Source organism: Hipposideros armiger, unplaced genomic scaffold, assembly GCF_001890085.2.
Source record: "Hipposideros armiger isolate ML-2016 unplaced genomic scaffold, ASM189008v1 scaffold_8, whole genome shotgun sequence".
Taxonomy (NCBI): domain Eukaryota; kingdom Metazoa; phylum Chordata; class Mammalia; order Chiroptera; family Hipposideridae; genus Hipposideros; species Hipposideros armiger.
Window position 1 is genome coordinate 9209780 of NW_017731358.1, and position 26636 is coordinate 9236415.

The 26636-nt window shown below is 39.2% G+C and overlaps 1 protein-coding gene across 2 annotated transcripts in view; it reads left to right on the top strand.

The window, feature by feature from the left end:
- Positions 1-1091: 1091 nt before the first annotated feature.
- Positions 1092-26636, top strand: part of TMEM39A (transmembrane protein 39A) — a 32135-nt gene continuing 6590 nt past the window's right edge. Inside the window, exons 1-5 of one of the 2 annotated variants that reach the window (XM_019653201.1) lie at positions 1092-1433; positions 2589-2775; positions 10785-11007; positions 17096-17179; positions 21199-21353. In XM_019653201.1, coding sequence (XP_019508746.1) covers positions 2663-2775; positions 10785-11007; positions 17096-17179; positions 21199-21353 — 575 coding nt within the window. In that variant the 5' untranslated portion in view covers positions 1092-1433; positions 2589-2662. The remainder of the gene's footprint in view (positions 1434-2588; positions 2776-10784; positions 11008-17095; positions 17180-21198; positions 21354-26636) is intronic. The other variant, XM_019653205.1, reaches the window with a different exon arrangement.

Genomic DNA, 26636 nt, shown 5'->3' on the forward strand with positions numbered 1-26636 from the left:
GGTAGTATCAAAACTTTATGAGGGCTGGTTGAGTGGCTTAGTTGGTTAAGAGCTCACTCAAGGGTGCGAGCTCTGAGCAACAGGGTTGTCAGTTTGATTCCCAGCCCAAGCTGAGCTGTGGCTGAGCTACCAACAGGTGGCAGGGTGGCTCACCTAAAAAGAAAATAAATAAAACACAACAAAAAACATGAGATTTAAATAAAATATATAAACTTACTTAGCGTAGTGTTTGGTACCACAAAAAACTCTCAATAACAGTTAACTAATAACTAACTATAATTTATACAAAGGGCTTTCTCTTAAGGCGCTTAAAATCTCTGGACTGAGAGATCTCACACAAGTGCTTCTTTTGAGACTTCTACTTTTCTTCTAACACCAAACTATTGGCAGTTTCTGAATTCATGATGTTCTCCACCTCCTTACCTTCTTATCTGCTACTTCCTTTACTATTAATAGAAAGCCATTCTCCCACGAACCACCTATTCATTTTTGGAGTCCTGGCTTTAAACGCAAATTCTCTGTGAAGATTTTTTTTATATATAGTGACACCACTACCATTCCACAGAATTTATTATGCTGTTTTGCATGCTATCTCCGGATCTTGGGCAGAATTTTAACGTTGCATTTATTGTAATAAATTGTAATTACTGTTTTCCTGCTATCTTGCCTCTTCCACCAGACTGTAGGCTCTTTGTGGTAGTCATTTATGTAACTCCAGCATCTATCTAGTCCCTCACTTTATAATAAGCGCACCATTGGATGCTGAAGCAAGACTGCGCGACTTGGACTTCTTTACTTAGCAGTGACGTGACCTTAGAAGACGTCTCCCAACCTCCCCCATCTGTAAAATGGAAGTGATAACTTGCACACCGTTGTTACTTGGAATCCATGAAATAACAAGAGCCCTTACAGGCTGGGTGACCGAGGCCCGAGGAGGAAGTACTATTAGCCAGAGCTGGCGGGGAAGACAGAGCCGCCGCGAGCCCACCAGAGCAGACGCATCCCACTGCGCAGGTGCACGCAGGAGGGGTTTGGGTGCTCGCTCTCCGAGCTGCGCGTTTAGTTCCGGGGGCCAGCTCGCCGCTAAGGCTCTGGGCTGTCGCGGAGATGACATCATCGCCGCGCGCTGCCACGTCTGCTCTGCTCCGCGGTAATGGAGGCTGAGGATGAGTGCTGACGGAGTCGGGATCTGCTTCTAGCTTTAGCTCTGGCTCTGACTCTGGCACTGACTCAGGGTCTGGGTCTAGGTCTGGGTCTGACAGCTGGAAGCTTGGACACCGTTTTTCAACTCTCTGGGCCGGGACAGCCTGCGGACAAGCAGCTGGTTTGGTGCGCCTCAACGCGGGGAGGGAGTTCTTTTGCCTGGGGTCCAGCCTGTAAAGCCGCCGCTTGCTCCTAGGGATCCAGCCCCACCGGCGGGGTCTCCTCCATGCGTGAGTATTACCGAGCTTCTGCGCTGTCTCTCTCCTGGGCCTGCTTCGGCTGGGACTGCCTAATGAAGCTTGTAGTCTCGCTAGCCACCTACCCCCACCCCATCCCCTCGCCTCTTCCATCCCCATGCTTTTGCTCCAGTTTTCCCCCCGTTGCTCGTTACTTGAGCAAGGACCAGCAGCTCCTACTTACATCCAGCGATTTGAATGCTTTGTCTCACCTGGCGTTTGTTAGTCTACAACCGAAAGCTGTAGGAATAGGGAACATCAGAACAGTCTACAGTAACGTTTTGAAAGCCAGGGTTTTTATTTTGTTTTGCCTATTTTTTAATTTTTTTAACAAGGAGTCATTCTTCAGTTTTTAAGTGGTATTGTTTAGGAAGCAGATTTTGGTATCCATATTGGCGGAAACATGATTTTGCCATAGATTGATGAAAACGCAGTTTCTTTTCAGTGAGGGTCTCTATCTGTTACTTCTCATTTAATCCTGCAGTTTTAGTAATTTCTAAATGATTTTACATCAGCTTTTCTGGAGTGGGCATCCAAATTGAGCTTCCAATGTTTGCACTCTAACACTTGAACAGTTTTACTTTTAAAGAGTTAAAAGGCCTGATGGTGTACTTCTATCATTGTCATTCCTGACAACAACCTCTATAGGACAGGGAAGACTTTCTTTGCTGATAAAGAAACAAACTCAGAAAAAGTCAGATAATAATGTGACACATCTGATATCAGAACTAGGTCCCTAGGTAACAAAACCTAACGATTGGACAGTGCTGATTCTCCTGTATTTCAAGTGGCTTACTGTGAAATATTACATTTGAATTGGAAATGCTTATATTAGATGTTACTTGTAAACTCCTACCCGATTGTAATGTCTTTCATGTGCTATGTCAACTGACAAAATACATAAATTGTGACTTCCCTAATGCTTTTACCAGAGCTTAGATCAGAATGTAGGCTTCTGACCTGACCCAATAGAGTCTGAATAGTCCTTTCATTAAGAATAAAGTAATAGACACTGAGAGCATTTGTTTGAAAATCTGGTTTTACAAGCCCTGCTCTCTCAGTTTTTCTGGTTGTTTTGTTACATTGCCTAGTTTAAAAATAGTAAACTGATATTTATTTATTTATTTATTTATTTTTGTTATTGTTCAGAGTTGAAACAGGTTGACCACCATTAACCTGGGTTGCAACTACAGGTGGCACTGGAAGCAGACTGGTTCCCGGACATGCCCGGTGGAAGGAGGGGCCCTAGTCGGCAGCAGCTAAGCCGTTCAGCTTTACCTTCTTTACAGACTTTGGTTGGTGGGGGCTGTGGCAATGGAACAGGCCTGAGAAACAGGTAAAGAAGAAATAAGATTATCCATAATTTTTTATATCCTGTGATCAGTAAGACTAACATAGAAGTCATCATGCTATTCAGGTATTTGCCTATGAAGATTATTTCTTGATACTGAAGTAGAAATCCTGCCCTTGAAGATTGAAAGCTCAGTATTTGGGAATACTTCGGAGGTAGAAAGTTGTGATTATAGGGCCTACAAAGTGAAAGCAGTCCATTTCTTCCTTGTGGCTGATAACCCAAATTCTAGTCATCACTTTTTTAGCTAGTAGAAGAAGGGAGGAGTGAATTAAAATGCAAGGAAAATGTGATCATTTAACCACTCAATAGCATTCTTTTTTGTTGTTCAAAAAATTGTTTGAAATAATAAACTGTCAGCTGTAACCTAAACATCTTAAGATTTATGGCATGTTGTATGAGAATAAAGAATTTGATTTTTTTAATGGAAATTTATCTCTATTCCTAATTTTCACAAGTTAGGGTGAATTATTTCTAATCCAGGGTAACTTACTTCATCAGGAAATTCAATCATATAGCAGTGGAAAGAGATGGCTTCTGGTCAGTATAATTTTTGCCAGCTAATTTCTGCTTCCTCCATGAACAGAGTTTTCTCTTGCTTTGATGCTAATTTTCAGATCTGGCAATCAATACTCTTGCTGTCTTTTTAGGCCTTCATAATATTATTTGTGCACATCTCTCTTCCTGACCTATTTTCCCTCTTTCTTTCTGATTTTCAAACCCAAGTTATTCCCTGTCTTCAAAATCAGTTCTGAATTTGTCATTGCATTGGGGGTCTCCCTAAAATGCCAGTTTGGAGAGATTTTTCCAGTTTCTGATTCTCATTATACTAATTTTCAAACCCAAATTTTATGTTTATGTATGAATGTATACAGATTACAGAGTACTATTTTTCTAGAGTATTTTTTTACTCTGGTTTTTGGATTTTCTCACTTTCAAAATGGTGATATTATCTGCTTCATTGCAGGATATGAAAATAAAAGAAATAGCATTCAAATAACTTTATTTATTTATTTATTTTTAAAGATTTTATTGGGGAATTGGGGAAGGGGAACAGCCAAGTTGTTGTCTTTCCATCTTAGTTGTAGAGGGTGCAGCTAGCTCAATTCCAAGTCCAGACGCCATCTGGCCGCCTGTTAGCAACTCGTGGCCACTCAGCTAAAGGTGCCATGTTCAATCTTAGTTGTGGGTAGGCGTAGCCCACCATTTCATGCAGGAGTCGAACTGAAAACTGTTTTTTGTTAGGAGCACGTGCTGTCACCAGCTGAGCCATCCTGCCACCTGTTGGCAGCTCAGCAGCAGCTCAGCTCTGGCCAGGTATCGAACCGCTGGTGCTCAGAGCTCGCACTCTTGAGCGAGTTCCTAACCAACTGAGCCACTTGGCTGGTCCTAACTTTTTAAAACTTTACCCTGAATTTTCCAAAATTTCTACAAGTAATGTGTTATTTTATATTTTGAAAAATAAAAAGAATGAAAATACGTGAAAATGCTTTCAAAGAAAGCTACTATCTAATATACCGGAGGTGCCAGAAAATGTATACACGTGACTTGTATTCATCTTTTGTTATTGGTATATATTGAGTACTACAATTTTAATACAGTTTTTTCTTTTCTTAAAGTGTGTATACGGTTTTTTTTGCACCCTCTGTAGATATTGCAGTGAAGGACGTGATTCAACTTAGTGATTTAGTACTTTCAAATTACAATAGAAAATCATAGCTGTGCCTAGCTAGGATTCTATCTAGCTAAACAATTCTGGCTCTGCCCCTGTATTAACTCCAGCAGTTCTTTGTTCACTTTCTTCTACTTGGGCTTTGAGGATTCCCCTAGACCAGGGGTTGGCAAACTGTGGCTCGCAAGCCACATGCACCTTTTTGGGTACGTACAGGTGGCTCTGAAGTAAAATTGAAAATGAAAATAAAACTAACATAGTTTCATTTATAAAATTTTTAAAGGACATTATTCACGTAATGGTTATTTTATTTGTTTTATGGCTCAAATAATTTTTAAAATGTTTGTGGCTCTTCCATCTCAAAGTTTGCCAACCCCTGCCCTAGATAATAAGGTTCTCAGAGTGTCCCCACAGAATCCCTCCTCAGTGTCCCAGGGGCTGCAAGGAGCGCTTAGAAGGAAGAAAGAGGCAGGCAGGCCTGACAGTCCAGGCTTCAGGTTTCCTAGTTCTCTCTTAATCAGACTAATGCTTATGTGTTTTAAATACTGGAATACCATGTAAAACATCTTTTGGGGAAGGAAAAATGAAGTGTTCTGATGTTAAAAAGCTGAAAACCACATTCATAGATGATTTTGCTTGCACTTGAACTCTGCAAATAGAGTACTGGGAAGAACTAGGAACATTTGGAAATTATCTCTGCTCGTAGGTGGGTTTAGATCATGTATTCTTTTTTCTACCTTCTTTGTAGCTCTCCTTCCCTGGCTTTCAAGGTTCCAATCCTGGTTGTCTTAATCTACCATTTTCCACCTGCTCTACTCCTTGAACATATATTTCATTATTTAATTGGGGTGGTGGGGAGAAGAACATACTTTTCAACAGATTAGAATAAAGATGAAAGGTCATATTGTTTGTGGCTTGAAAAGTCACTGTTACTGAGTGATTTATTTTGTGACATTTTTACCTAAAAGTTATTTTGGGAGAAGATGTTTCTATATTTGTTTCTCAATGGGAAAGAAGCAATCTAGAATAGGTTGTTATATAAGACCTGGGGTAGGGGTATAAAAAATATGGATAAAACCCAGTGGTAAACAGCCTAGAATATAGTTTTAGGAAGGATGTGTACAAAGAAAGGGTGTCCAGATGAGGAGAACTCACTACTGGAGTGTCTTTAGAGTAAAGAGAGAAATAGATAATTGTTTAAGTGTGATATAATTTTGGATGATACATTTGATTCTGCAAGAGAGGTCAGCTGGAGAAGAGAGCACTTAACCCTGTTTGGTTGGTGTTTATGGCCTGATGGGTGAAGTTAAACTTGAGAATGTCAAAGAGCTAGTTAACACAGTCAAGATTGAAACCCATCATTCCCTGCCCCATTTTCTACCTGTGAGGAGCAGGGATTTGTTCTTGGGACAGTGATTGCCTTCTAAAGGAGGAGGTTATACTTTGAATTTGTGAGTTTCCTAGAGAGCTTTTTGTTAAGAGAGAATCTTTGAAAAGGACTAAAAGTGAGTGTTTCTTTGTTTTTGTCCTTGCAGGTACTTTGTTAATAATATCACCTGAGCATGTCCAAATGATAACTGCTTTATCCCTTCTTATTCTTCTTTATTCCTTTGAAGCTTTCTTGCTTTATCCATTTGCTTAAGTTCTGCTTGCTGGCTCCATAAAAGCCAATCTTAGGCCTGCTATGCTAAGTTTTTCCTGCACACAGACTTTGCATGCAAGGACAAAGCAGATGTTCAGCATAAACCACATTGTCTGCGTAAATGGTTTAGGCACAGTGAGCCACTCTTATTATTTAGGGAAACTTTTCTATCAGGAAAGGAAGTATTTCCAGTCAAGTTCCCAGATGCCAGCCTTGCAAGCAGGCCTTTCTAAGGTTAGCTATGCTGAACACCTGCTTTCTTTTTGGGAGTCTGGAATTTCGGTACTGCTAGGCAGAGAGTGCTTCCATGGCCAGCCCCCAGTAAAAAACCTTGGGCATTGACTCTAATGAGCCTTCCTGGTAGACAGTACTTCACATGTGTTGTCATGAGTAGTTGCTGAAAGAGTTAAGTATGTCCTATGTGACTCCACTGACAAAGGACTGTTAGCAGTTTGCATCTGGTTTTCTCCAGACTTTGCCCCATGTACTTATAGTTTTCCTCTGCTGACTGTGATTTGTATTCTTTTGCTATGATAAATCTTAACTGTGACCATGACTGTATGCTGAGTCCTATGAGTGCTTATAGCAAATCATCAAGTCTGGGCTTGGCCTTGGGGCCCTGCAGCACAGTTTGAAAGAGAATATTCAGTGTTAACATTGAGAAGAATTCTTTAAAAAGAATCTATTCCAACCCTTGTATTATAGATGAAGAAACTGAGGCTCAGGAATATAAAGTTACTTTCTCAAAGACCACAGCTGGTTAGTGGAAAATCTGGGACTAGAACTATCCCACATTGTATTTCAAACATTTGTGTCACTTTGCTATTTTTTTTTAAGATTTTATTGGGGAATTGGGGGAGGGGTCCAGCCAAGTTGTTCTTCAGTCTTGGTTGTGGAGGCCGCCAGTCGCCATCTGGCAGCTCGTAGCCTCTAAGCTCAACGTGCTGTGTTCAGTCTTAGTTGTGGGTGACGTAGCCACCATCCCATGTGGGAGTCGAACCAGCAGCCTTGTTAAAAGCGCACGCTCTATCCATTGAGCCATCCATGCGGCAGCTCAGCTCATGGTGCTGAGTTCAGTCTTAGTTGCGGGTGGGCATAGCCCACCATCGAACGGCAATCTTGTTGTTACACCAGCTGAGCCATCCTGTTACCTGTTGGCAGCTCAGCGACAGCTCAGCTCAGGCTCAGCGTCACTGGCCCATGTGGGAATCGAACCGGTGGCCCCTTTGCTCAGAGCCCACGCTCTTAAGCCAACTCTTAACCAACTGAACCACTTGGCTGGCCCTCACTTTGCTTTTCTTGAATCTATTTTTATATCCTGTTAGAGCAATAGTACTTTTGTTTTCTCTAAATGATACCACTGTAACTAACCTTCTGAGATGTACTGACCAAGCCTGTTGATTTTAGCTTTTTTTTTTTTTTCTGGGGGGAGGTGTATTAAGAACTTTGATCATATCTCAAGCTTTCAACTTACAGGAATACTTGCCTCTTTCCCATTGATGCTCTGGATCACTTTATTTGACCTTTGGCTCTTTGTTTTCTCTTGAAGTATAATAGCCAAGATATATAGACTACCACAGGTAGATCTTTTGTACTTTGTTTTGACTATCTCTCTCGAGGCCCAGCATTTTATTGACTTTGTTAACCGCAGAAGCACATTAGTCTTCACTTGGAAAAAATTCTGGAAGAACCTTTTTAACCTTTAAATCATAACAAATAATTTAGCATGCTTTCCCCCTTCATGTATTTATGACTGTAGAGGAGTTAGAATTTTTATTTTGTCCTACAATAGAGGGCTCCTAACCTTGTAACTTCTCATCAGAATTTTTTATTTCATATCTGATGATTAACTGGAGGAGGGAATAGATTGGCTGCTGGCATTAATCCCCTCTATTCAAGTTCACCAAATTGTACAACTCCAGGGGGCACCTCTCATGTTGTATTCTGTGTGAATGATACCTCCTGGAGTTGTGCAGCGCTGTGGCCCATCTCCCTGAACAGATTAGAGGACTGTGGTGTGATAATAATTGGTTTTATGATTGAGCAGGTAAGGCTGGAGACCTGGTAGATCACAATTATAATTTTTTTGACACTTCTCTCACCCTTCCCTCCCCCCATCCCTGTTCATCCCTTCTAGCTCCTCCAAGTTTCTGCCATGGCTTTTTTTTTTGCTTTTTTTTATTGGGGAAGGGAAGCAGTGTTGGGGAATTGAGGAAGGGGAACAGCCAAGTTGTTGTCCTTCCGTCTTAGTTGTGGAGGGCGCAGCTAGCTCAGCTCCAAAGTCCAATCGCCATCCGGCCTCCTGTTAGCAGCTCATGGCCGCTCAACTCAAGGTGCTGTGTTCAATCGTAGTTGCAGGTGGTGTAGCCCACCATCCACCATCCCATGCGGGAATCAAACTGGCAATCTTGTTGTTAGGAGCACGTGTTCTCACCAGCTGAGCCATCCTGCCACCTGTTGGCAGCTCAGCGGCAGCTCAGCTTGGGCGCAGCTCACTGACCCATGTGGGAATTGAACCGGTGACCCTGTTGCTCAGAGCTCGTGCTCTTAACCAACTGAGCCACTTGGCTGGCCCTGCCATGGTATTCTTAACTGCAGAATGAGCAGAGTTCATATTCTCATGAGTCACAGAAAGTACTGTGAATGTCACATACTAATGCTAGAATTCTATATTTGGAAATTTTAGAGTTGAATGGTAATGTTAATATTGTTCCCTCCCTGGAGTCTCCTTTGGAAATATCTAAACCAAGCCTCTTTTCCTTGTTGTGTAAGCAATAGTAGACTCTTAGATCTAACTATTCCCAGGTATATAAATAATGGGAAATTTTATTCCCAACCTCCATTTGATCATTTTAGGTAGCCCAGCTATTTCTCACCTATACAACAGCTTGGAAGAAAGAACAACAAGAAGATAGGGATTAAAATCTGTGTATTTTAATTTGTGTTTTGAGAGATAGCTCTCTTTTTTATGATTATATTGGTCTGCTGTCTTCTCAACCTAAAGGTATATATTTGCAGTGAACTAGGAAATGTACAGTCTCTATCCTTAAGATTGTGGTCTGATAGACAAGACATAGATGTATACAGAAAAGTTATATAATAGTATGAAAAGTGCAATAATAGAGGCATGTGTTGTTACATGCCATTGAGTCAGCTCCAACTCCTGGCAAGCCTATGAATGAGTGATGTCCACAATGTCCTATACTCAACAGGACAGCTCCTGTAGACTCATGCCTTTAGCTTCTTTTATGGCATCAGTCCATCTCACATATAGTCTTCCTCTTTTCTTGCTGTCTTCTGTTTTTCTCTGCATAAAGGCATAGTTTAAGTGTAATGATAGCACAGAGGAGAGATGAAAGAGTTTTGATGGAGTTAGAATAAGCTTCATATAGGATATGCTTGATCATTTTAAGTCTTGAAGGATTTTGTCAGTGAATGTGTGTGTGAGGAGTTAAGGAAGGTGGTTTTGGAGGGCATTGCCGGTAAAAGGAATGATATGTACAAAAGAATAGCATGCATGTTCACAGATAGAAAATAGTATGGGTATTGTATAGGGTGTACGTGGACTAGTGATAAGAGATGGAGCTAGTCTGTTAAGCAGAGGGCTTCTTGGGACATACTAAAAATTTTTGGATATTCTGTTTGCAGTGCAGATTTATTATTTATTTATTTAAAGGGGTTTAGGCAAGAGAGTAACACTATCAGAGTTTCACTTTAGAAAGATCTCTGCTCTGAAAGCAGATTGGAGGATTTGGTGAAAGTGGAGTTGAATTTAGGGGGATTACTGCAATAGTTTAGATGAAAAATAGTATTAATACTGCTTGAACTAAGGCAGTGGGGTTTAGAGAAGAGGGTACAGTTTGAAAAAAGTTTTATAAAGTGTAATAGGTAAGATTTAGAGAGTGATTTGATATGGTGAGTTAGAAGCAAAGCTCTAACGTGACCCCTAGGTTTCTGGTTTGGGCAGCTAACCCAGTGGGACATAAACTGCAGGAGGACAATACAGAGATGTCCAGTAGACAGCTTAATAACACGGGCCCACGGCCCAGTGGCGCATTGGTTAAGAGCTGGCTTGGGACACCAGAGGGCCCCAGTTCAGACCCCACATATGAGGGCCAGTGACATTGCCCTCTACAGCTAAGATGCTGAACAACAGCTCAACCTGGAGCTGGGCTGCCGTGAGTCACCGGTGATGGCAAAGGCTGCAGCCCCTGCTGCAGTGGGTTGACATGGGCTACTGTGTGTAGCCAGCAGCCGCAGTGAGCGGCCGTCCAGAAGAACAAAACGACAGCAACTTGTCTGTTCCCCTTCCCCCAATTCCCCAGCGCTGTTCCCATCCCCCAATTCCCCAATTAAAAAAAAAGTCTTAACAACAAAAAAAAAGACTTCCTCTCTTAAAAAAAAAATAAAAATAAAAAAAATAACACGGGCCCAGAACTCAGCAGTGATCTCTATGGAGAGAAATTTTATTTTCAGCATGTAGGAGATAATGGAAGCCATGGCCACATAGGAGATCACTGAGAAAATGTGTAGAGGAAGAAGACAAGGGCTGATGATCCTAGGATAGAGTTTCGGGGAAAGCCAACAGTTAAAGGGTAGGTGGAGAAGGAAGTAGATGTCCTGTGCTCAATGACACTGAAGAGTATCACTACTGGAGTTAACCCTAGTTTTCTCTTTCAGGAATGGTAGTGCTATTGGCCTTCCGGTCCCACCTATCACAGCCTTAATTACCCCAGGTCCTGTTCGTCATTGCCAAATTCCTGATTTGCCTGTGGATGGGAGCCTGCTCTTTGAATTTCTCTTTTTCATCTACCTGCTGGTTGCTCTGTTCATTCAGTACATCAACATCTATAAAACAGTGTGGTGGTATCCTTACAATCACCCTGCTTCTTGTACTTCTTTGGTAAGTCTTAATAGACCTTTAAGTTCTTCATGTTACATAGCCAAGAAACTGGTTGGAAAACTTATCTGCAGAAATTGTTTTTCTTAATAATTTTTCTTCTCATAAAATGTTTTTCTATTAAACCACGGATTACTTTCAGAAATATAATGTCATAAGATTAAAATAATAAATATCAGGCCTCGGTCCATGACTGGAAAAAAGAAAACCGTAAATGAAAATGCAGAAAACATTTAAATAATTTATTATAATAGTATCACAGGAAGGTTTTGATATTTAGATTTCTGTGCACCAGGTAGTAATTGTTGGAACTTTGAGGTGCCAATATGATTACATTTCAGAAACTATCTTTTCATGGCTGTATTAGGATAATGGTATCTTCCATAACAGATGAACCCAGAATTGTATAATACTTCAGACAAGCAACAGTTTGAGGCAGTTGTCCTGGTTGGCAGGACCTGTGGTCAGTTAGGGGACCCAGCTGATGGAGACGGCCGTCTTCTAACGTGTGGCCCTCAAGTGGCTGTGGTCCATCCCTGCCAGCCCGAAAGGGGGAAGAGCAAAGGGAAGTAAAAAGGAGAGTTTCTTACATATTTTACATATGTCCACTCTTAACTGCAAGGGAGGCTGGAAAATAGAGTCTCTTTCCTGGGTTATTTGTTACCCTGAGTAAAATTGGATTGTTATAAAAATAAAATTGAGACAAGAACTAGCTGTCTTTGCTGAAGTAAATCGCAATATATTGTAGGTTTCTTCTACCTTTTTTCCAGTTTTTAGGATGGCTGCGATGATCTTGATGCAGAAAAGGTTCTCTGTAAGTGGGTGTATAAAGTAACGGATAAGGCTCGTCAGGTGACTTGACAGATAAGTGGTTGGCAGTGGCAGATTTGGATGGGTAATGGAGATGTGCTCTAGGAGAATGAAGATTACTGTCCTGGGTAGTTTATGTGTCTGCGACTTATAAATGATTAGAAAACTTCCCTGGCCTAGTGAATATAGAAAGGAAATGTAGACCAAATTTTTCAAGATAATATGGAAAGGAAATAAACATTTTTCTTTTAAATATTTGTATCACCTGGTTGTTCCTGGAATTAACTATTAAGAATTTTTTTTCCACATTGACCATCTGCCTACTCAATATCAGGTGAAGAGAATTTCACTTTTTTTTAAGAATTGTAGTGATTTAATGCCCAATTGTATGTTTTACTTATTTATTTATTTTTTAAAAGATTTTATTGGGGGAGGGGAAGAGGGGAACATCGTTGGGGAATCAGGGAAGGGGAACAGACAAGTTGCTGTCCTTTTTTGTTCTTCAGACTAGCTGTGGAGGACGTCGCTTCACTGGCCCATGGTGGTATTATCATTGCGCTCTTCCCGGGTGAGGCAGATCAGTTGCCAGTCACTGGACGGCCGCTCACGGTGGCTCTTGGCAGTTCATGGTAGCTTATGGGAGCACGCTGCAGCTCCACTGCAGCCTACGCCGGCGGCGACTCATGGCAGCCCCGCTCCAGGTCGAGCTGTTGTTCATCATCTTAGCTGTAGAGGGCGCAGCGTCACTGGCCCTAATGTGGGATCCAAACTGGGGCCTTACTGCTCAGAGCTGGCATCCCAAGCCAACTTTTAACCAACGCGCCACTCGGCTTTATTTTTAATAGTTTTTCTTCCCCACCTGGGTTATGAATTTATTGAGTGTAGGGACTGTACTTCATCCTTCTTTGGACACGGTGTTATAAAATGAAGAGGTTGGATCAGCTGATCTTGAAGGCTTCTTCCAGCTATGTAGCTCTGTAAATATCTCAGTACCTTAACAGTGACATTGGCAAACATTAAGATACTTGTTCTTTGCAAGTATTATCTCATTTACTCTTTGTAAATATAGTTAGGTACTACTGTATGACTCCCAATTTATAAATGAGAAATATGAGACCTAGAAATTATGAAACTGGCTGAAAATCACATAGTGACACAGTGAGCACTCAAAACTGTACCTATCTGACATGCTTTACTTCCTGTATTTATTCTATATTTACTCCATAAGTACTTGTTGGGTGGTTCCATTATACGATTTCCACTTTGACATCCTATGAAAACTTCTCAATGAATTTTCAGTCTAATCAAAAAGGAATTCTCCCAGTCAGCCATTTCTTATGAGAGTATGTTTAAAAGAAGTCCCCTACAAATGTTGCCTTGAAACAAAGGGAGCCAGTGCTCCTGGCTGTCAGGAAGCGGCTGCTACACTGCTGACAAAATTATGCTTCCGTGGCTCTGACGCACCACCATAAACGGGTGCCTTTCACTTGCCACTCACCCACTTCACTCAGTTCCCAGTTCAAGTTTTATGTGATTCCTGTCTGGCAGAAACTAAATCAAATCTAGAACTCTAGTTTCAAGAAAGTCTGGAAATGTAGTTTTTATCTTCCTAGTCTGTAGTAGAGGAAGACATACTTAAAGGAGATTATTGTGTGGACTGGCTCGCTTATCTGCCACATATGACCCTTGCTCACACAAAGTTCAAAATTTAATTGTGGAGCTAAGAGTAAAACATGCAGAATAGCAAATAAGATAAGATTTTAGCCCATGAATCTGAAAGGGGCCTGAATCAGTGAGCTGTTCAAAGGTAAATTGGCTGTGAAAGACCTAGTTACTTTGTATCACTGAAGGTGTTTAAGCATAGCAGGTGGCAACCTGACTGACATCTCTAGAAGGGATTTATCCCTCAACTGGTGGTCTGTCTCTTTTAAGCCCTGTTATGCATGTCTGACTCAGAAATCGGTCACATTTATATATTAGGTTTTTCTTTTTCCATTTCAAGATCTTAATAATTATCGGAAAGTACAACTGAATATGTACAGTATCATTCTAACTATCAAACAGTTAGCTGAATGAGTCTTAACCCTAAGAAACATAAAAGCTGGAAGTAGTATAGTAAATTATTCAGAATAGTCAGGAGTGGAGGTCTCTGATGAATCAAATATTCAGGTATATAAAGAGTTACTCATAAGTAGATAACCAGTTTTCAATGATTTAGAAAATTTGGAAAGAAAATTTGCTTAATAATAAGATACTTTAGGCACTTAAACCTTTTGATATTAAAAAATGTCCTAAATGGGGCCAGCCGAGTGGCTCGTTGGTTAAGAGTTGGCTTGGGAGCGCGAGCTCTGAGCAGCAGGACCGCCGGTTCGGATCCCACATGAGGGCCAGTGACACTGCACTCTCTACAGTTAAGATGGTGAACAACAGCTCGACCTGGAGCTGGACTGTTGTGAGTTGCAGGCTACGGCGTAGGCTGCAGCCCCTGCTGCAGTGGGTTGCTGTAAGTTACTGTGAGTGGCCAGCAGCTGGCGTGAGCTGCTGTTAGCCACCGTGAGTGGCCGCCCAATGGCCAGTGACCGACTGCCTTAGCTGGGAAGAGCGCAGTGATAACACCAACATGGGCCAGTGAGGTGACATCCTCCACAACTAGACTGAAGAACAAAAGGACAGCAACTTGTCTGTTCCCCTTCCCCGATTCCCTAATGCTGTTCCCCTCCCCCAATTCCCCAATAAAAATCTTTAACAAAGAAAAATGTCTTAGATGGACTGTTGATGCATAAAGAAGACCCTCAGACATTAGCTAGGGAGGCTAGTGGATTCGCTTGCATTATTTTGGAGGAGTGGGGTGAGCAAGGAGGACTCAAAACCAGGAGGGGGTAAATACTGTTAGAATCCGAAACAGCGGGGGAAAAGGAAATGATCTGATCTGAGGAGTGTGTGGTCAGCCACTCTCTTGACATTCTGGCTGTTCTGCCTTTAAAATGTATCCCAAATCTGGCTGCTCCAGCTCCAGTGCTACTGACCCTGTTCAGTCCATGTTCATTTCTCACCTGAGTCAAAAGCAATATCTTCTTAATTGATCTTGCGCCACTATAATATATTCTGCTCACAGAAATCAGTGTGAACATTTATTTTTATTTATTTATTTATTTTTATTTTTTTTAAGATTTTATTGGGGAATCGGAGAAGGGGAACAGACAAGTTGCTGTACTTTTGTTCTTCAGTCTAGTTGTGGAGGGCATTGCTTCACTGGCCCATGTTGGTATTATCATTGAGCTCTTCCCGGGTGAGGCAGTCGCTCTCCGGTCATTGGACCGCCACTCATAGCTTCTCATGGCAGCTCACTGTAGCTCACGGCCGCCTACTGCAGCAGGGGCTGCAGCCTATGCCGTTTCCGGCGACTCACGACAGCCCAGCTCCAGGTCGAGCTATTGTTCACCATCTTAGCTGTAGAGGGCGCAGCGTCACTGGCCCTCATATGTGGGATCCGAACCGGGGCCCTGCTGCTCAGAGCTGGCATCCCAAACCAACTCTTAACCAACACGCTACTCTGCCGGTCCCTCTGTGAGCATTTAAAGTACAAATAGCATTGTGGCACCCTTTGCCTGAAACACTTTTACGACTTCCCATTAGGGAACAATATATATAAACTCCATCTTTTGTTGCTCATTTTCTCATTTTAGCCTTCTTACTGATTTTCAAACATACCAGGCGTATTTTTCTGCCTTTGGGCCTTTGCGGTTTCTTTTTCCTCTGCCTTGGGCACTGTGCCCCAAATCATGCTGGTGCTTTTTTGCCACTTAGCTCTCATCCCCGATGCCATCTTCTCAGAAATATCTTCCCTAACGCCAATTTAAATTGGCTCTGCACCTCCTTTCCTAGTTGATATTTATCACTGTTTTTCTTCTCATCAGCAGTTGCAACTATTTGAAATGCTTTTACTTCTCAGCTTGTTTATTGTCATTGGCCTTCCCCCTTAAACACATTTGTTAAAGATACGGGTTTAGCTATTGTAACAGGGTGGCTAAAAGAGAATAGACGCTTATTTCCCTACTAGATGAATTAAAAATTAGGGAGGTGATGTAAGGCCATTGTGGCAACTCACTTTGTATCTATTGTTCTGCCATCCCCAACATGCTGCTTCTAAACCATGGTCCAAGGTAGCCACTCCAGCTCCTGTCATCGTAATCTGGCTGACAGGAAGAAGGAAAGGAGAAAGAGACAGCTCCTTCCTTTAAGAGAGCATGCATGGCTTGGAAGTTGTGCACATCACTTCCTCTCACCTCCCTTAGTTACAAGTAGTTTTTACAAGGGAGGCTGGGAAATAAACCTATAGTTAGCTAGGAGTCAGTGCCCAGTTAAATTCTGCCATGATGGCAGAAGAGAACTAGTAAGCTCTGCTATCCCTTGGCCTTCTCACACCACAGTAAAAAGTAAGATCCAGGATAGCAGGAACCCTGTCTATCATTCTTCAGGACTGTATCCTCAGTATCAAGAAGAGTACTTGGCACATCATGAGTGCCTAGTATATATTTACTGAATGAATTAATTGAGAAATTCAACTTTTTATTCTGGAAGGAGAACTGTGGAAACCTACAGACCTTTTAACCATCAAAATGAAAATACATCCCGATTTTGTTTGTTGCTAATGACTTCATTTCATTTGGTATCACAGTAATATATACACAGACTTAGAACTTGAAGGAACTGTGTTTAGCATGTAGGTAATGATATCATTTTATAGGAAGAAAAGATCAAATATTAGACATGTTTCTAAATCAAAGTAAGAAGAAAGACTGAATTTAATTGATGTATCAGCAAGTAGGGAATTTAGGTTAGTAGATTACCAATTGGATTAACATAAACTTGCATCAAGAGAGACCAACAACAGTAACTCCTAAAGACTGGCAATTCTAATTGATCCATTAAATTTGACACTCATAAATATGGCATTTTAGGTCAATTTTTCTTGCCCTAATTCTGCAGGTTATCACTTGTTAACCCAAAGCTGTCATCTTTTCCTTTAATACAGTAAACTTTACTAAAAGGAGAGGAATACATTCCAGGTAGTTTAAAATAGTGTTTGAAAAGTTAAAGCAACTTGTCATGAAATGAGGAATAGAAGATAGGTGGTTTCTTCAAGATCTCAAATTCCTGTGGTCTGTAAGTGTAAGGTGATGTAAGGAATATCTTTCGAGGGGGCAGACCTCTTCAGTTGTAATAGTTACAACTGAATACATGTATTTCTTTCTGATGAAGTTATTTGTTTCTCTTATAGAATTTTCATCTCATTGATTACCACCTGGCAGCATTCATCACAGTGATGCTTGCAAGGAGGCTTGTATGGGCTCTCATCTCAGAGGTAACAGCTAATTCACTGTATTCTATCACTTGTAGCTAGAGTTAGATACTAGAATGGGTTCAGGTTGAAAACATGAAATGTCCAAATATAATTTGAATACAATTATAAAAATTAATTTCCTTTTCTCACATGAATTGTGCTAGTTGTTTTTAAAAGGCTCTCCTACAGTATATTTAAAATTCAAGTGTGATATAACACAAGAGAATTGTTAGAAATCTCATTTGTCTGGCAAGAGGTTATTTCTTGGTTCCAAGTTCTTAAGTACAATCTTTCTAATTTTAATACAGTAAAAATAGGATGAATTTTAGGTAACTTGATATGAAGTGTTATGTAAATAAATGGTTGCATATAAAACGTTTCAAATAATATTCACTTGAAATTATTTATATTCCATTTGTGGAGTTGCTGGCAAGAGACATTTGTTTCAGTTAATTAAAACTTGGAATTTTAAAATGACAGCATCCAAATTGGCATAGAACTAATCCTAAAGATTAAAATATAAGTTTAGTGGTCAGTAGAGGAAAGAATTGAAACATTATTAATATGATTTTTTTTAAATGAAGTTGTTAATAGAATTGGCCGATGGTATAATTTTTTATATATTTATAAACTCCAGGGATGGAGGGAGGTAAATGTGTTTTCTTAAGATTTTGTTAGCTTGTACTCTATAAATGATTACTAAAATAAATAAAAACTGTAACTAAAGTGGATAATAAGTTTCATCTTGGAGTTTATAATTCATTGTGAAATTTTTTTAAAATTAAAGTTTATTGGAGTGACAATTGTTGGCAAAGTTACATAGATTTAAGGTGTACAATTCTGTAATACATCATTTGTATATGACATTGTGTGTTCACCACCCAGACTCAGTTCTCTTCATTGTGAAATTTTAAATGAATAGTTACTATAATCACAGATAACTGAGGGTCAACTTTTTTCTTCTAAAACATACATGAAAAGTCTTTGTGTCTGTAAGCTCTAATTTTCAGGAACCTTCTTTCTATAAACACATAGTAATTGCAGGTATTAAGTCATAATATGAAAGTCATTTGAAGTTAATTGAAAAACATTGGTAGTAGGATCATCTGTTTTTCACAGTGGGAAAGGCTGTCTATAACCTTTTCTCCCAGGTTCTTTATTTAGGTCATGAAAGTAGATGCTTACTTTTGGATGTATTGAGAAACTGTGCTCTTTCTTTAGAGGAACTTAGTGGAGTTTTATGTTTACATCTGTTAAAACAGGCAGGGAGTGATTTTGTTTCATCTCTTCAGTTACTTAGAAGTGGTACTGTGTATGTGAAAATAGTATGTCCGGTTAGTGTGTAAACCCTTCATAATTGGGGTTTCTACATTGGAGCTACAAGAACTCTAACGTGAAGTACCTCTGCTGTTTTACTAATGGTGTCACAGTAGTTCAACAGCTTTTACATAGGCTTAGTTGGAAAGTATATTAGCTGTTTTCTGAAGAAACCTGTAATTGTTATAGAGAACAAAATACTTAGGCTAATTTTACACAGATTTCTAGTCAAAGACTTGAATCTGTACCTTAATGTCCATCAGAAAGGGAATGTTTAAATAATTATGGTATATGAACATAATGGAATAGCATGCAGCCGTTAAAAAGATGAAAATGTCTTCACATACTGACCTCTGAGATATTAGGTGAAAAAAGCCAAGTACAGGACAGTGTTTAAGGCAGGTGGAAGGAACAAAATATATTTGCTTGTATATGAATAAGTTATCTCTAGAAGGACATACAAACTAATGGGCTGCCTAGTTGGTGGCTAGGAGGTAGGACCAGTAGGAGGGAAACTTCACTACAAACACTGTTATATGTTTTGTATTTTAAGCAATGTAAATCTATTACCCATTCAAAAATTTAAAATAAGAGCTGTATAGTGATTCTCTTTCTAAAATATTTAAATTTGATGGATAGTACCCATCATAAATCATCTTTCCTTCTATTAAAATGTTTGCCTTTTTTTTTTTTTTTTGCTTATATCACAGAAAGGATCCCTACTCTGAGAAAGACCAATCATTTTTAAGGAGAGGCTGGAGGTAATTAATTCAGAAAGCTAAATACTATTCCAGGAGGAATACCTCTCCGACTAGACAGAGTGTTTATTCACCTCCAGGCCAACTCTACTTCACTATTTGCTCCGCAAGATCAAAAAGTTACTCAACTATTGTTTTACCAACCTGAGGCAACTCTCTTTAAAAAATTGTTTTTCTAAATAGAAAAGTAGTACATTTTATTGAAGAAAACTTGGAAAACAGTAAAATGTAAGGCAGAACATTTAAAAACATTTATTATAACCCTATTATTGAGGGAACCACATTTTGGGAAATTTCCTTTTAATCTTCATATGCATGTAGAAAATACATATATTTGGGGGGAACATTATCTGTATGTAGTTTTATAACACTCAACATAGTGTTAGGAATATTTTTCTACTTCTTACCTGGCTAATTCTTGCTTATCTTTTAGATTTCAGCTGAAATATCACTTCCTCAGGAAGCCTTCCCTAGGTTAGAGTGTCCTATTATTTGTTCTCCATAGCAGCCTACCCTTTTTTTGTAGCACATCATCAGTTGTAAAAATAATTATTTGTGTAAATGTCTAAGTTTAATATGTGCCCTTTTTGGTTGGGCAGCCTCATAAAGACAGAGGTCCTGTTAATCTTGGTTACTACTGTGTTCCAGGACATAGTGTAGTATATGTCACACGTAGCACAGTGGTTAAGAGCTTGGACTCTGGAAGAAAGCAAAACTGATAAGTACATCCAAACTGCTCTGGTGATATTGGGCAGAAGCACTCTTTTTATTTCTAACTCAAAACTTTTGACAATGGAGGCAATGGACTAATTCCAGTGGCTTCAATACCTTCCCTAAGGTTTGAAACATGAGGTGCGTTGGCAAGAGGTATATTTCAGGGGATGATATGCAGCTGTTTGCCCTGCTCTAGCTGAGAACAGCTTGAGCTTTTTTTATAGTTTGAGGTGCAAGCAGTTCATAATGGTGTTAACTGTTTGTCTGCATTCATAAGTAACTGTATAAATAGTATATATTGCATATATATATTACATATCATATGCTATGTAGTATGTTGAGTAAACTAAGAAATGGATACACAGGAGGGACCTGAAAAGCTCCTTATCCGCCCCCATGTGGTATTGACTCCAGAAAAAGTTTTTTCCCCTTTCTGGGTTCTGATACTGCTGTTTTAGAGATGATAGGAGCCTATCATTTTCTCCTGCATTTTGCTCATTCTCCTTCCTAATCCATTTTGAAAGAAAATGACATTGCAGAGCTTCATGTTCAGACAAGTGTGTTTTCTTACTATATTTAATCAGTTTTAAAGATTTGGAATTAAAGAAGAATATTTGAACAGCTGTGATATAAAGAATTGGAAGTGATTATATGTTATTTCCATATTTGCAGAAGTCAAAAAGGAAACTTTTATTTATATAGGGATTTGTCCAAGAAGATCTGATTATTTTTTGAAGCTTCAGTAAGTTGCTAAACGTTAATTCAGCAAACGGATTGGGGGAAGGATTCAAAGAAAAATAGAAACTGTTGTTACTCTTGAGGCCATTATAACTTAGCCTGGAGTCAGATAAATTAGTGGCTAGCTATCTTTATGTACATAGAAATCATTTGGTGGGTTGTTAAAATATAGGCTGACTTGTGATTTTGTTCCCCGTATCTGGAGAAGGAAGACAGTAGGAATTTACATGTTCAGTAAGCAGCCCGAGTGATCTTGATGAATGTGGTTCATGTATTATACTTTGAGAAGCCTTAATATAAAAATAAAAATTGGATAATATCACAAGGTCTTAAAGGAGGTCTATATGAGGCACTATGGGAATACAAGGAAGAAACAACTAACTGGAGATGTCTGAATCTTTAAGAATGAGGAAGATAGGGTGGGGTGGGGCAGTTTTCCGTCCTTACTTGAGTCACATTGCTTTGAATAAGGTCATTTATAAAATGTTCCTTTTGGTGCTTCCAAACTTGCAGGCCACTAAAGCGGGTGCTGCATCTATGATTCACTACATGGTTCTGATATCAGCTCGCTTGGTGCTACTCACTTTGTGTGGATGGGTACTTTGTTGGACGCTGGTCAATCTCTTTCGAAGCCATTCAGTCCTCAATCTCCTTTTCCTTGGCTACCCGTGAGTACTCCAGTTTTACTATTTTCTTGTAAGTCTTTTAAGAAATTATTTGGGTCATGCAAATGATAATGTAGAAGAGAGGAAAATGAAATTCTTCAAATATGAACCAAGAGTTCAGAAAATTGGGAAAAAATCAGTGGGTAGGGTGACCCTATAATTTATTTTCTAAATTGGGATACAATTGGGACAATAGCATAAATCCAGACTGTCCTGGGAAATCTGAGCAGTATAGCTCTCTTCTTACCAATGGAAAATATATTTTAATTAGCTCTGTTCACAAAATAAAGGCCCCTTGTACTGGCTATATTGGCACAAATGGGTGGTTAATATTAGTTGAATGAACTGACTCAACCAGTCTTACCCTTTTGGTCAAATTCCTTTGATCTTTGAGTTCATGTATGCTGTATTGAAGCCCTATAAAACATAATTTTTTTGCCCAGCATTCTGTTATGGGAACTTTTGAAAGTTTTTTAGCAAACACCGGTGCAGTCCTCACCTACAGTCTACCCATTAGTATTTTACTATAATTATATAACATACATTTGTTCATCTATCACTCCATCCATCAATCCATCTTATTTTTGGTGCATTTCAAAGTTGAATTGCAGACTTTGTGACGTTTACTTCCCCCAAAATATGTCAGCATATACATATCAATAACTTGAATTTGACATTTGTTTACAGTTTTTTACTTTTGAAGTAGACTTCATATACAATAAAATTCACAAATCTTGTGTACATCTACAAGCTTTGATAAATGCATATACCTGTGTAACTTAAACTGTTATCCCAATATACAATAGAACATTGCCATTACTCCAAAGGTTCCTTTGTGCCCCCTTTAATCAAATCCCACCCCTTGCCACCCAAAGGCAGCCACTGTTTTGATTTTTTTTTTCCACCGTAGATTAGTTTGCCTGTTCTAGAATTTCATATAAATGGAATTATATGGTATGTACACTTTTGTGTAAGGTATCTTTCACTCAGCATACTGTTTTTGAGATTCATCCATATTGGTTGCATATGTCAATAATATTTTATTCTGTGAACATACCACAGTTTGTTTATTTTCTTATTTTTGGATACATGGGTGGTTTTCAGTTTGGCCTATTATTAAAAATAAAACCATAATGCACATTCTTAGATGAGTCTTTTTTGTAAAGATGTTTTCATTTTCTTGGTAGAAATATCTAGGAGTGGCTTTGCTAGGCCATAAGGTAGGAATATGTTTAGTTTTATAAGAATCTACCAGACCTTTTCCCAAGAAGTTGTATATGTTTATTCTCCCACCAATTCTGTAAGAGTTCTGATTGCTCCACATTTTTGTCAGCATCTGATGTTTTCCATTTTTAAAATTTTCGCCTTTCTGATGAGTGTATAGTGGTATCTTATTTATATATTGGCTTATTTAACTAACTACTTTTACATAGTTTAACTTTTGCATAGTTTAACTTGTAAACATTTGGCTAATACATGTGGGGTTTTTAAAAATTTTTTATTAGGGAACAGCCATGGTCATTGGTTACACATTGCTTTCATGCTACAATGGCATAGTTGACTCTTTTGAGGAGGGCGCAGCTCACAGTGGTCTGTGTGGGGATTGAACTGGCAACCTTGGTGTTATCAGCACCATGCTCTAACCAACTGAGCTAACCGCTCATCCCTGGCTAATACTTTCTTCATTGGATGTTAATAGACAACAAACATTTATTGAGCTTTTTTTATGTGCCAAGTGCTGGGCTAGGTGCTTATAAACATCACCTAATGAAATAATCATGAGAACCCAGGAAGTAGTGTGTTTAGTCTGCTATAACAGATCCAAGATATTAGTGGCTAAAAAGGTTAGAAGTTTATCCCTCTCTCTCTCTTGTATAGTATGTGTGTAAGTCATCTTGAGTAGCTGTGGCAGCTCCATGGTATCTGGACCCAGGTTCCTGCTGTCTTTTTGCTCCTTAGCAGGATAGATTGTAAAGGAGGCTGGAAAATTAAGTCTTTAGTAGGGCAGCTGTATCTCAAGTAAAATGTTTGTTACTGTGGAAGAACGAAAGAGCAGTGACTATTGGCAGACGATTAGCAGCCTTTGCCCCAGGTAAAGGCAGATTAAGAGTTTTTAAAACTTTCCCATGGTCAGACAGTTAGTGAGAAAGTCTCTGGTCTTTTTGATTCCAGAGCCCTTGTGTGAACTATTATATACTCTAATCAGTAGTCCTCAAAGTGTGGTTTCCAGAACAGCAACGTCAGCATGTCCTGGATATTTGTTAGAAATAGTTCTCAGAATCTACCCCAAACCTGTTGAAACAGAAACTCTAGAAAGTGGGGCCAAGCAGTTTGTCTTTTAACAAGGCCTCCAGATGAGTCTGATGCTTGTTCAAGTTTGAGATCATTGCTTTGTACCATTTATGGTGCTGAAGTATAAGCATGAATTTATATGGGTAGTCACATAGTGTAAAATCAAAGCATAATCAGACTGTGCCGGCTAGGATGGCAGGAAGAGGCTTTGTACTGATCGGACTATGGGTAGGTCTAATTATACTGTTTAAACAATTATTTAAGGTAGTCATCAGCTCAATTCATCAATATTACTTTTCTCCTACAAACTGAATTTTCTATGTTATAAACATCATTTTTCACAATTCAGATTTCTTATAAGGCATATATTATATTTTGCATCAATTGTTTCAGTATTTCTTGATTAATATTTCAGCTCCTTGAGTTGAAAACAAGTGATTATTATTCTATTTACCAATAATAGCTGGTTGAATCAATTGGAAGGTTAACCAAATCTGATTTGAAAGGCTAATTATGGATATGTCAAGGAATATTTTGGTCAGGTTTAAGAGGATTACCATCATCAAAAGGGCTAGCAAACTTTCATTTCAATTTAGGTATATAAAGAAGCTTACTTATTCTTGGAGGCTTTCCACACCCCTGTAAAACAATGAAATAAGCATGTAATGTAAACAAATTTTAGGTTGGAATATATTTATCTTCTTTACTTTTTAAAAGTTGTATAATCTAACTTTTATCTAACTTCAATTTAAAAATTAAGTATGAAGAACTTAAAATACTAGATAATAGCAATAACTACCTCTTTATTTTCTTGTTTATTCATAGGTTTAAAAAAGAAAGGAACTCTCCTGTTTCTGTCTTTATTTATTTTTTTAAATTTGATCTAAAATAGTTTCTCAATTTAGGATAAGTTAGTCCAAAGATTTAACATTTTAGCTCGTACATTTATCTTGAATCTGTTCACTGCTTCCCATAATCTCAGCTATTACATTCTAAACCTCCATCTGGTCTTCCGGTAATCCATTCTTGCCTTCCTCCATTCCATTTTTCATTGTAGCTAGAATGATTTTCAAAGTGGAAGCTGAATCATTTTACTAACCCTCTTTAAAATTCTTTAATGAATTATTTCCTTTACTTTACAGAGCACTGCATGGTCTAAGCCTTTGATTCTGCCTTTCCAGTTTCTCTCATTCTACCCTATATCAGTTATCTACTGCCACATAATGCTGTAACGAACAACCACGAAACCATGGTAGCATACTACAGTATTTATTATGCATGTGTTGGGGTCAGCTGGAAGTCAGGAGGTTCTCCTGGTCTTAGCTGGGTTTAGCCACATGTAGGACTGACTGGCTGTCAGTTTAAATAACTAGGACAACTCACCTCTGCCCCACACGTCTTGCACGTTCTGGCCGACTAGCCTGGACGTGGTCACATGAAATTGGTAGTACAAGAGAGCAAGCTCAGTGTGCAAGCCCATTTCAAGCGTCCGATTGCCATATGTCTGTTGCTATCCCATTGGCCAAAATAAGTCACACTGTTGAGCCGAGTTATGGGGATAGGGCAGGGTCACCTCACCCACAGAATGAGGGCTGTGCAGTTACGTGGCAACAGGTGAGACTACGAGGAAGGGTAAAGAAATGGGACCATCATTGCAATCTACCACACACCCCAGCCTCCTACACCTACCCCTCCATGTGCAGTTTGTGTCTTAGCAGTGTTGAACTTACAGCCTTCTCTGGCCTTAGTACATGTATGAATTCTTCTTTCTGGTACTTCTATATTTACCCCCTCCCACCCTACTTCCCCAGGGCACTTCACGGCGAATCCTGGAGCTTCTGCTAACCATTTTCTTACTAATCTCGTCCTTTCTCCCTCTATAGAAAATATGAACAAGTGACATTTGTTAATTTTTTAAATAAGATGTATAACTAAATAAGATATCTTCATTTGCTATTATTCATATCTGAATTTGTGTCAGTGAAAGAACCATTTTATTTACAATACCTCGGTCACAAGATGGAAGTTACTTAAGGAGGACTTAGGGAAGTATTTAAAAAACATTTTTAGAAACCAAAGATTGGAGTAACTACAAGAAGATAGGAAGTCCAAAAATATTCACTCCTTTTAACCAAGTAATTCTACTTGGCATCAAGGATACAGCAGTGAATTAAGCAGACTGAAATCTCTGGTTCATAGAGTTTACTTTGTAGTGACGGGAGGACAGACCAAGGGGAAAAAAATCCCACATAAAAACCTAATAAACAAGTAAAGTATACAGGGTGGTAAGGTCTGTGGAGAAACTAGGGGAAGTAGGAGTGCCAGTTGGAGTCAGGTGGGTGACATAGTAGAGAGGCAGAGGAGCCCCTCACTAAGAAGGGAAAACTGGACGTGAAGGGCAAGCCATTTGAAAATTGCCAGATGTACACAAAGATTTGTGTAGGAAAGTGCTTATCCCATTGATATTTATGGTAGTAGAAAATAAGAAACATCTTAAGTTTCTAAAAAGAGAGAAATGTGTAAAATTATGGTACATCTATATGAAAATACTATAATATCTTTAAAAATTGTTACAGAAAAATCTTTAATGACAATAGAAAATGCTCAACACACCCAGTTAAAACAGCAGGATACAAAACAGTTTAGCCGGCCGGCCGAGTGGCTCAGTTGGTTTAGAGTTCACTCAAGAGTGCAAGCTCTGAGCACCAGGGCTGCCGGTTCGATTCACAGCCGAGCTGAGCTGCTGCTGAGCTGCCAACAGGTGGCAGGATGGCTCAGCTAAAAAAAAAAACCCAAAAAACAAAACAGTTTATACTGTATGAGGCTAAACATATAAAAGAAAAAAGTATAAAGTCTGTATCCAATTATAAAAATAATTATTTCTAGGTGATTTATATCTTGTCATTGTGATTTTCTGTAGTTTCCTTTTATTCTACAATGAATGCGTATTGCCTTTGTGGGAAGAAATTAGTTAAAGAGCTTCCCAAATAGTGA